Source organism: Prionailurus viverrinus, chromosome D3, assembly GCF_022837055.1.
Source record: "Prionailurus viverrinus isolate Anna chromosome D3, UM_Priviv_1.0, whole genome shotgun sequence".
Classification (NCBI taxonomy): domain Eukaryota; kingdom Metazoa; phylum Chordata; class Mammalia; order Carnivora; family Felidae; genus Prionailurus; species Prionailurus viverrinus.
Window position 1 is genome coordinate 95,942,005 of NC_062572.1, and position 12,212 is coordinate 95,954,216.

The 12,212-nt window shown below is 45.9% G+C and overlaps 1 protein-coding gene across 1 annotated transcript in view; it reads right to left on the reverse strand.

The window, feature by feature from the left end:
- Positions 1-12,212, reverse strand: part of PARD6G (par-6 family cell polarity regulator gamma) — a 90,873-nt gene that overhangs the window by 62,592 nt on the left and 16,069 nt on the right. The window contains exon 2 of the mRNA XM_047828264.1: positions 1,971-2,193. Coding sequence (XP_047684220.1) covers positions 1,971-2,193 — 223 coding nt within the window. The remainder of the gene's footprint in view (positions 1-1,970; positions 2,194-12,212) is intronic.

A 12,212-nucleotide genomic window follows, 5' to 3' on the forward strand; every position in this document is an offset into this window, starting at 1 on the left:
AGCCACCTGGGTGCCCCAAGTATGACAACTATCTGAGGTAGGCGCTGCTCTCCCATTTTATAGACCAGAAAGAACATTAGGGATCGGCTGGTCAGAGTCAGTGAGAAGGTGCTAGAGGCAGGGTCTGAACTGGGGTCCCTGACAGAGGTCTCTGTCATGTGACAGAGAAAGGCACGGGTTGCAGGTGACACACTACGGGGCGGGGGAAGAAACCCTAAGCCAGCCAATTAAACTTTGAGCTATTTCTCTCAGGGCAGTGGCAGAGGGAAAGTAAACAGTGAAGACAGGACACAGGGCCTCAGCCAGCAAGCTGAAAAGAGGCAGAGCCACCAGAGCCGCCCCTGGGAAGTGGACACACTCGAGGGCACACAGACCTCGGAGCTTCCTGTGTCACCTCAGCTTTAGAGGGTCCACAGCACGGGGTGCCAGGTGTCAGCAGCACTTTGAGGGAAAGGCGCGCCCTCGGTGGCACCTCCAGTTCAGCTCCGCGCAGACAACACTCGTTCCCTCTGTGACCGATGGATGACAAAGCCCGCGTGCAGATCTCCGGTTTACACGGTGCTCCGCACCCACTGCTCACCCTCCCGCACCCTGAGAGCAAGCACTGTGACCCGGGATGGCCGGGGCGGAGCGGCGGGACGTGGCCCCGATGGCCAGCAAGGAGCCCTGAGAACGGCCGCTAAGTAAGGCACAGAGAAGCAGAGTAACAGGACAGAGAATGGGCCGAGGGGACACGAGGTGACTGGCTAGCGCGGTCTGAGGGCGGGCCTCTCTCAGAGGGCGGCTCCAGGCGGGGGGGCAGCCGGGCGCAGGTGCGGCCAGAGCAGCCGGCAGGAGGACGCGGCAGAGCCCGGGGTCACGTGGAGGCAGCGGAGCAACGCTGCAGGGCTGGGGACGAAGCAAGAGCCACTACGCGGAAGTGACAGTGCCATCAGCGGGACAGCCAGGCTCAGCAGGGACTGAAGACGCAGAGCTGTCTGATCTCGTGCCAGAGAACCAGGCAGAAGGTGAGGTCAGCGGGTCTGCCGCTGTTCCCTTCCAGCAGCACAAACAAGAAGAGAGAATGTTCGCAGAACCGCGGCCAGCGCGCCCTGAGCTCTCCGCACGTGCGCCTTCTCCCCTCGGGACAACGTGATGCCGCAGCAGGGACTGAGGCACCGCCTGCCCTCAGAACCAGGCGCCCGGCCATACACCTCGGCCTCCAGCGTCCCGGCCTCCTTCTGTTCCGAACACTGTGGCTGCTGCTCCCGGTCTCTGCTCAGCTCTCCTGCCCCCACTGAGGCCACTGCAGCCAACACAGCGAGCCATGGCGGTCACCCTGCAAGTGTCCCCTGCGGGCGGTCTGTGCGCTCGCTGTGGGCACAGAAGTTCCAGTCACGACCAAGTCAGCCAGGAAACGCCTCCCTGCAGGCGTCTCTTTCCTTCAGTATTTTATTTGGAAATGGGAAGATTCTCCCAAGTGTAGAGATGAGACCAGCACGAGGCCCAGCTCCGACTCAACAGCGGGGCACACGCCCTCCCAACCATTAACCTACGTTAGCAGCCGGTTTTCCCATAAAATGATACTGTTACAGCAAAGCTAGACCCTCAGAGCTAAAAGTTAGCCAAAGTTATAATTTAAAGCTAGCATAAGTTTCCAATCCTAAAAAGACAGTGGAAAACACACACTAGCAACCACAAGTTTCATTCCTGGGTTACTGGCTAATGCCGTTTTGTTAGCGAACTCGCATCCAGTTAAAATATGAAAGCATCAATAGTATTTCTTACTCAGTCTTTAAAAATCAGAAGTCAACACTCTTTAAGATTGAAAATGCATTTAAAATTTTGAAGACTTTCTAATAAACTGGTGTTGACCAAACACACGTTACCTTCTTTTCTACCACAGGCTAGAAAAGAGAATCGCATGGCTCTGTAGCAACAGACAAAACCGAAAACTGCATGTTTGAAATGGGTGCAGCGGCCCCCGGTACCTCGTTTCTGGATGAAGACCCTGAGCAGGGGGTTGGCGCTCGAGACCGCCTTGCAGAAGTTGTCATCGTTGTTGATGGGCAGCAGGTCGCCGTGCACATCTGCATAGCCAATGGTCACGTCTGTGTTGGAGATGTGGTGCGTGTGAACCACCAGGTTGTAGAAGTCTTCAAACTTCCCTGGCTTTTGACGGTCTAAGGAAAATCTCCGGAACTCAGCCCCAAACTACAATGCAAGAGACAGGGGGGACATAAGTAGCAGGGAAAGGACGGGAAATAAGGCTTGTTCACGTCATGCCAAGCGCGTCCTGAGCCTCCGTGAGGCCCGGACACAGCGGTGAACTGTGTCCCTGTCCTCATAGAGCTTCTGCAAACACACAAGGAAAGGGGAGACGGGAGTGTGGGGGATCAGTTCACTCAACGCTGACCTGTGTCCTGAGGACAGGACAGGTGCTGGAGCTCAGGCTACTGAAGAAAAAGCAAGGTCAAAAAGTATTATGAGTATGGTGGACGAGATTGAAACAGGAGCCTGTGCCTAGTGAGGGCCTTCACCTGGGGTGGCTGTCCAGGCTCAGCTTGCTGTGTCCGCACAGCCCCGAGACAGGGGCAAACACTCATAGGCAGGAGGGAAGCTGGGCCAGCTGAATGCTCTGTATTTTTCCTGAGGGCAATGGGTGGCCCTGGAACAATTTCAATTTTAAGCAAGGAACTGATTTGATATGATTTGCGTTTGCTTTTTAAAAAAAATTTTATGTATTTACTGAGAGACAGAGGGAATGAGAGAAAGCAAATGTAGGAGCGACAGGGGGGCAGACAGAGAGAGCGCAAGAGAGAGGGAATCCCAGGCAGGCTCTGTGCTGTCAGTGCAGAGCCCCACGCGAGATCATGACCTGAGCAAAAATCAAGAGTCAGATGCTCGACGGACTGAGCCACCTAGGGGCCTTTGATTTGTATTTTTAAAAGACCAAAGGATCAAAAGTGGAAGCAAAAGTGAAAGAAGGGAGGACTGTGGTAAAAAGAAGGCTTCACAAATCTCAGGGAGACACGAACGTGGGCCCTGGTCCCGCCCAAAACACAGAGCAGGTTTCTCTCTCAAAAGGCGGTACTCACTCCGCCTGCTCTGGGAGATGCCCAGGGCCCAACTTTCCTGACAGTCCCTGGCCCTGGCACAGTTCTCTTCCAGGAAAGGACCCTAGGTCGCCTCCCACGGGCTGAACCATCCTGGGATCCGAGGACACCACCTCTGTTTGGCCTAAGGGTTTCTGGATTAGGACATGCTGTTGTCCCTCGCTTGGCAATACAGACCTTTATTCATCAGGCAGCACAGATTCAGTGCTCTTCAACACAACTGAAAACTAATTATAGTGGTTCCAAAATACACAAAAATGAAATGTCTAATGTTTATGCAATACGAGTCATTACATCATCTAGACATTATGTCAACTAGTCAAGGGCAAATCAACTCAAACCATATGGGTTTGTGTGGTTCTCAAAGTGGGCAGGCATCAGAATCACCTGGAGGCCCCTAGAGGTCTGGACTGGGCTGATCTGGAGAGCGGGCCCCATAATTTGCATTTTTAACAAGTTCCCGGGAGAAGCTGATGCCCTTGGGCTGGGGACCACACCATAAAACCACTGGTTTTAAGGGAATCAGTCTCCAAATCTCCGTGGCCACAGATCTCTGAGAACCAGAGTCTGCTGTTCCATTTCCCTTTTTAAAAAACAAAACAAACCTCTCACCCATCCCGCATTGCCCCAGGAATAAAATACTTCAGCACGCAGGACAGTGGGACATTCGGAAATACTGGTTCGAGAAAAGCCACCTTCGATGGGCAAGCACAACCCCTAAGGCCTCCTCCCATGTACTGGGTCAGGGGAGGAGGGGCTCCGGGCTCAGCCCAGAGGGCCACGTGGCAAGGCTCTCCCCCGTCACTCTGCCGCTGTCAGAGGTGCCCATCTTGAGATGGGGCCTGTGAACACAGCACAGCAAACCAAGAAATCCCTCCCTCATTGCTGAGAGGTCAGCATTCCTCCTCTTCTCCATATTTATCCCAGCACGCACCATTGGCTGGCCCAGGGTGAGCAGCACACAATCTCTCACACACAGGCTTACATCCTGGGGCCACAAAACTTTTGAAGACACAAGAGTTCAAGCCTACATTAGTTTAATGTGATCTTTTTTTCAGATTCGGTTATGTCGTCACATCATGAATATTTATTTCAACAATAGCCGTCATCTCTCCCATCTCAGATCTAATACAAGCTAACTTCCAGAGCAATTAGTTCTTATCAGTATGCACCCTCTTTTCATTAAGCACATAAGGAGAGTTCAATGGTGTCCAATGAAATCAGCGTATGCCTCTGAGTTTCATGTGCGGTTCTTGATTCTTCCCCCAAACTGGACACCACGCACTCACTCTGATTTAAGGGACACCGGCTGTCTCTCCTGACTCACTCCCCCTGGATTGGGCCACATCCTAGGTGAGCAGTGAGAAACAGCCCATGCTGGGCCAAGTCCCTCCTGCATTTGGCAGTCAATCTAAGGTTAGTCTAATTTGTTTCTCCAATCTTTTAGTGGTTTTCTTCAAAATATGTCTTTATAATTTTTTTTAAACTTTTTTTTAGAGAGAGAGAAAGAGTGAGTGAGCAGAGGAGAGGGCAGAGGGAGACTGAGAAGACTGAGAGAGAATCTTAAGCAGGCTCCACATGGAGCCCGACACGGGGCTCACGAACAGGACCCTGGGATCATGACCTGAGCCACCCAGGTGCCCCTTCCTCAAAATACGTCTTAACGTGTGCATTGGAAACGAAAATGAATCCAGACTGCTTCCTGACAGAAAGCAAGTCTGATTTGTATTTCATAATGAGGCTGACTTTGTTAATCCATCCAGCAGTATGGTGAACAATGCTTCTTACGTTGAATGAGTCCCAAAGTTTGGCAAAAAGAGGTATGAAATGGGATATTAGCATTTTTCCTAATTTTTTTTATTATGGCAAAATACACATAACATAAAGTTTACCATTAAAAATTTTTTTTTTAATGTTTTTTTATTTTTGAGAGAGACAGACAGAGTGCAAGCAGGGGAAGGGCAGACAACAAGAGAGACACAGAATCCGAAGCAGACTCCAGGCTCTGAGCTGTCAGCACAGAGCTGGATGTGGGGCTCCACCTCACAAACCGTGAGATCGTGACCTGAGTCGAAGTCAGATCCTTGACGGACTCAGCCACCCAGGTGCCCCTAAAGTTTACCATCTTCACCATTACTTAAGTGTAGAGTTCAGTGGCAGTAATACATTCACACTGCCGAGTAGCTGTCCCCATCCATGTGTCTTCGTATCTTGTGCAACTGAGTCCGTCCCCATTAAACACGGACTCCCGGCCCCTCCCCCAGTCCCTGGTGACACCACCTACCTGCCCGTCTGTATGAATAGGACTCCTCTAAGTACTTCATATGAGTGGAATCATCCGTTTTTGTCTTTCTGTAACTGGCTCATTCCCCTGGCCAAATATATAATTTGAAATACTCTCATTCTGTGGGCTGCTTTACTCTGTGGATCTGGGTCCTTCTAAGGGGAAATGTTACGGCTGTGAGCAGGGCACAGGAGGAAAAGGTAGATTGAGGCTGCTGTCTAACTTGCCTGCCAACCTAGGGCAGGTGCCATAATGTCAGTTTTTCTTAAAACTTTCCTTAGTGAGCACTTAGCTTTGAAGTTGTACCTGCTCTGGACTGAGGAGACGGCCTCCCAAACAGACACCTCCCTTTGTGGAGTTCTGCAGGTTTGAATGTGGGACAGCAGGTGAGTGTCTGACGCTCAACCGTCACTACCTTGTCATGAGCCTTGCCGCGGGAACAAACTCCTATAGCGAGGCTTGGCATTTCAGGGTGGTCTCCAGAAAACTTTAAAGTTGGTTCAGGCATTTGCATAGGGATCCCTATGTACTAATGCAGTGGTCTTCAAATGTCACATACCTCCTGAGGAATTCTGAAAAACTACCACTATAAAAAGGATAACATATTTTTAAGTTAGCATCTAAATTTTTCATAACAAAAATAAATAGTTGCAAGGGATATAATTTCCAGCATACTCTATTTCTTTTAAAAATAAATATTTTATCAGATGATCTTTTAAATACAGTCAATGAAAGCTAAATGCCATAGTGATATGATGTTACCATCATGCATTTTAAAATAGAATAACCAACTCTTTTATAACAATCAGAAATTCCACATGGGCTTTTTTTTCTGTTTGGTCCCTTGTTTCTATCACACTGCTCCAAGAGGACTGAAGCCTAGTATTTTATCATAATAACTTATGCTGGAGTACTGTGCCACTCTTCTATGCGAGAAAATCAGATAAATTGAATTAACCGTTCTTTTTCACATGGCCACAAGGCTCTATTTGTGGAGAATATTTCTACATTGGTGTCAGTGGTGTGGAGTTTCAATTCTGCAAGATGGAAAGAGTACTGGGCGGTATGCACAACGGTGTGAATGTAAACTGTATACTGTGAACTGTGTGCTCAGAAGCTGGCTATGATGGTGAACTTAATGCCTGGGTTAGGGACCAAAACTATACAGTAACATAAAATAAATAGATTTTTTACAGTAGAAAGTTTGTAGCCTAAGTCATCACAATGATTAATCATGATTGAAACAGTTACACATTTTCATAAATAATTATTAACCATCCCAAGTAAACACCTAAAAAATCTTTCATGAGGAGTGTTTTTGCTAAATGAGGTCAGAGTAACATTGGCTCTTTTGCTCCTTCTCCTCCCTGTGAATGTAAGTTGATGGGACTGAGGGCTCAGAAGGCATGCCAGACCTCAGCTCTGTGACTCTTACCAAGTAATGTGCCAAAAATAAATAATCATAGAGTGGTCTATCATTAACAATATTTTTAATAATCTATTAGCTGACAATTAGGAGAATTTTCAACGCTGTTGAAAGCAAAGTCTTGGAAACCACTGGACTTGCAATATTTACTGCCCAATCCTTGGAACCACTTTTTCAATTTCTGGTAAGTACACCAAGAATTATATGCCAACGAATCGTGTCTGCATTTAGAGGAAACTTGTTTAACCTGATATAAAGGGAAGTAAAAATAGAAAGTCAGTACCCCATGCTAATATATATATATATATTTAAATAAAATGCTTTTATCATACTGAAGTTGGATTCTTATGTAACAACACCATTACCAAAGTCACTCAAAATGGATAAATGACCTAAATGTAAAACCTGAAACTACAGAATTCTTAAATAAAAACATAGTGCAAAAGCTTCAGGACACTGGGTTTGGTAGTGATTTACTGGATATGACACCAAAGGCACAGGTAACAAAAGAAAAAACAGACACTGGACTTAATGAAAACTACCTTTTGCGCATCAGAAGACACTATCCACAGAGTACAACAGCCTGCAAAAAGGGATAACACTCAGAATATACAGAGAACTCCTAAGTACAACTGGTATATATCCATACAATGGAGTGTCATTCAGCCTTAAAACGGAAGGGTGTTCTTTCACCTGCTGCAACATGCACGAAGCTGGAGGACTGTGCTGTGTGAAATGAGCCAGCAACAGAAGGGTGAAGGCTGTGTGGTCCCACTTGTAGGAGGTCCCGGGAGCCATCAGATCATGGAGACAGAAAGCAGGTGGTAGTTGCAAGGAACTGGGAAGTTATTGCTTAACTGACAGACTTTTGGTTTTACAAGATGAAAAGAGTTCTGGATATGGAGGTGGGGGGGGGGCGGCGGCTGCACAACCGTGTGAATGTACTTAGTGACACTGAAGAGCACACGTAAAATGGTTAAGTGGCAAATTTTATGTCATGTGTATTTTACCACAGTGAAAGAAATGGAGGGGAATAAGATACCCACAGGAGGCTGGGAAAAGCTCTGAAATTCCTACAAACACAGAAGGCCACACACACATGCAGTGCTGTGTGCATGATCACGAGAGACCCAGGAAGGCTATAGAATCTCTATCTGGTTGACCTGGGATTCTGTGAGTCAGGAAGTGAAGGCTAAAGTGGAGCATAAGCAGCTGGAACTGACACACACATAGAGCCTCGAGCAGAGGCTGGGGGACCTACTGGTTGAGCTCACGTAAGGAAACCTCTGTGCAATCACCAGATGACCATGAAGCTAACAGTGGTCGCACATAACAAATAATACACTTTACAGAATTTGTCCAGGAAAGTCACTAAACAAACAAAAAGCAGCGAAGAAATAAACATGAAAAAAAATTAAAGTGTCTAGTTTTCAGCAAATTTATGAGATATATCAAGAAACAGAAAAAAAAAATGGCCTCCATGCAGAGGAAAATAAGCAGCCAATGAAGGGCCCAGATGCTGCACTTGCGAGACAAAGATTTTAGATCAGCTATTATAATTATGTTCAAATAAGTGAAGGAAACCAAGTCTAAAGATCTGAAGGAAATCATGAAAGCAATGTCTAACCAAACACAGAATAAAAACAAAGAGATGGAGATCATTAAAAAAATTTTTTTTTAATGCTTACTTATTTTTGAGAGAGAGAGGGAGATAGAGCGTGAGTGGGGGAGGGGCAGAGAGAGAGGGAGACACAGAATCCGAAGCAGGCTTTAGGTTCCGAGCTGTTAGCACAGAGCCTGATGTGGGGTTCGAACCCAGGAACTGTGAGATCGTGACCTGAGCCGAAGTCGGACACTCAACTGACTGAGCCACCCAGGCGCCCTGGAAATCATTTTTAAAAAAAGAATCAGATTGAGATTCTAGAGTTGAAGAATATAATAACTACAGTAAAAATGTCCAGAGGGACTCAACAGAAAATCAGAGGTGGTCAAAGAAAGAATCAGAAAATACGAGGATAGGTCAATTGAGACTGTATAGTCTAGGGAGCAGAAAGAAAAAAGAATGAAGAAAAATGAGCAGAGCCTCAGAGACCTGTGGCATATTACCATGCATCCAAAGAAACACAGCTGGAAGTCCCAGAGCAGGAGAGAGAAAAAAGCAGAAAGAATATTTGGAGAAACAATGTGTATAAACTTCCCAAATGTAATGAATTTAACTACATATCCAAAAGTTCAACAAACTACAATTAACATAAACTCAATGAGATACACAACTAGATGCATCCTAGTCAAACTGTAAAACCCAAAGCCAAAGAGAGAATCTTAAAAGAAGAAAAACAATTCATCCTATATATAAGATCTGCAATGATATGAATAACTGACTTCTTATCTGAAATCACGGGGGATAAAATGCTGTGGGGTAACATGTTTGGGGGCACAATGCCAACTGAAAATTCTATATCCAGCACAACTACCCTTCAAAAAATGAAGGAGAAACAAGACAGTCCAAAATAAACAAAAACTGGGAGAACTGTTACCAGCAGGCCTGCCTTACAAGAAATATTAAAGCTATCCTTGAGGCTGAAATAAAAGACCACTATATATTAACTGGAATAAACAGTACTGTTAAATGTAACTACAGAGGTATATGTAAATGGCAGAAAAGTATACTTTTGCCTGTTTGTAATTTGTTTCTTCTGATTAAGAGACAACTACAGAGGCAGCTTATTTTCCTGCTTCCAACATTTGTAGTTGCTGGCAGCGTGTACTTGGTCTCCATCAGGCACACTGACCCCACAGCCAGACTAAGGTCCAAAGTGGCAACACTGTGTGTGGGGCCTCTGGCTTTCCCTGGATAGTGCCAAGCTCCTGTGAGTGGAACGGGCCTGTGTTGTCCCCCAGAATGAAGTACTGATACATGCTACAACAAAGATGAACCTTGAAAACATGCTAAGTGAAGGATGCCAGATACACAAGACAACGTACTGTATGATGTACTTGTGTGAAATGTATGGACTAGGCAGATTCACAGAGAGAACAGACTAGTGGTTACCAGGGACTGGGGACAGGACGGAATTGAGAATGGCTGCTAAGAGGTAGGAGGTTTATTTTTGGAGTGAAGAAAATACTTTAAAATTAGGTAGTGGTAATGATTGCACAAGTCTGTGAATATACTAAAAACCACTGAATGTGTACTTTAAAGTTGTGAATTTTATTTCACATGAATTATAGCTTACAGAGCTGTTATTTTTTAAAAAGGTTTCACCTCAAAGAATAATTTTCTAAAATAGCCGACTGAAGACTGATTGGAAGCTGTATTCAGAAACTTGGAAACCCCAGAGAGTGACACTGGCCAAGTACAATGGAGGCTCTGCTTTTGCTCTAGGCATACAGGAAACGCTAAAGGACCAAGTGTCCAAGCATCTGTTGTCAGCACACATCAATTTAGAAGATAAAAACTTAAGAACTCAGGGAACTCCCCGGGGACACCCCCCCCCCCCCCCCACCTGTCATTACTGCTGGGTCCTGAGACTTAGTCCAAGCTGGTAGGGCAAGCTTTTCCAGTTCAAGTTGGTCCACAGTGTTGAATTGGTAAGGACAGAGGGCAGGCACTCTGAGCAGGGTAGAACTTGCCTTCCCTCACACCCATCTCCACCCTGGCCCCAAACTGCAAAAGGCTCTCAGTCCCTCTTGTCCAATTCAGAAACTAAAACTTTATATGAATGATATTTTTGGAGTCCCAAGGCTCTGGCAATACAAATCTATTTTCATCAATCAATGTCATGTGACTCCAAGGATAATCTGTTACCACTAACATGATTATTTCTTATTTTCCAAGTTAAAAATATTAAAAATGTAAAAAAATTTTTCTTGATACCTAATGAGGTCTTTCTACACTTACCCGTATGTTTAAAAAAAAAATCTATTTTGTGTAGGACACTGCAGGGCACAAAAGGCTTGTTTGGGTTAGCTGTCTTCATGCACACAATTAAGTCCTAAGCTTCCCCATGGGAAGTGCCCTTCCAAGAGTTCACACTGAGGGTCTCAGAGAAGGTGAGAGATTTGCCCAAGGCCACACAAATCCTTGATTCCAGGTTGGAAATAAGACTCCCTTTCTTGACTCTGATCCTTTTCTACACGGGCAGTGCTAAGCTGCTGCCACTCCAAGCTAACCGAAAAAACCATTCTTCCTACCACTGAAAACATGGTTCCCAGATTTCCTCTTACACTCACCCAGGTAACATTTACTTAAAAACTCTAAAATGTCACATTAAAAAAATGTTTTTTAAGCTATTTATTTATTTTCAGAGAGAGAGAGGAAGAGAGAGGAGACTGTGAGCAGGGGAGAGGCAGAGACAGAGGGAAAGAGAGAGAACCCTAAGCAGGCTCTGCACTCTCAGGGCACTTGAACTCACAAAGGCGTGAGACCATGGCCTGAGCTGAAACCCAAGAGTCTGACACTTAACCGACTGAGCCCCCCAGGTGCCCCTAAGATGGCACATTTCTGATGATTAAGAAGCAGCTCTGGCACAAGGTGGCACAAGGTCATCCCCTCTGTGAGGGCTAAAGTCAAAGAGAAGAGGAGGAAATCAAACCTAGCACTTTCTTCTCATCTAGGCCGCTTCACACAGTGTCTTTCTAGCTAGAGAGGGCACTCAGGGCTTGAACCCCATGTGATGTCCCCACATGCTGCGAAGATTGTAGGGGAGGCAATTAATCACTGTTTCTATCACTTGAGGATTAAAAGCTCACACGTTTGTATTTCTAACAGTTTTGTGGGGGCAGGAGATGCACATACACCGTTTTTAATCTCAAGCCTAGAAAAGAGGAAAATCGAGGTCTAGTTTCTGGTAGGACACTTGAGGTGCCATGTGGAGCCCAGAGTTCTGGGGTCAGTTCAGTACCTGGGCTGGCTCACGAGGGTCACATGCAGGGACACTGCACTGAGACACCTGTGCAGTGTGTGACAGGATGTTCGTGGAGGCCTCTCCAACATGTATGCTAAAAAAAAAAAATAACAGAACAAAACTCGAACTACACACTGTTTGGTGTGTTTTTCTTTATGGTTTGAACCGGGGTAGAATCACACAGCTCAAAAGTCAAAAGGTATTCAGTAAAAAGTCTCCCAGCCACCCTGCCCCTTCCCCACTGGAGCTGGTGATTTCAGTTGTATGCGCCCTTCAAAAGGTGTTTTCTGCGTGTGAAGGCACATGTGAACTGTATCTATATTCCTTCTTTTCTAAATAAATGGTAGCATGCTATCCACACTGGTCAACTCTGGAGGTTTTTTTTTTTTCCCCACTTATCTTCTATATTTTGAAAACATTCTTTTTCTGGATGCTCCTGGTCTTGTAAGGGAGGAATCTCTAACTCTCAGATGCCCCTGAACTGAGAAAGGTTAAGTCAC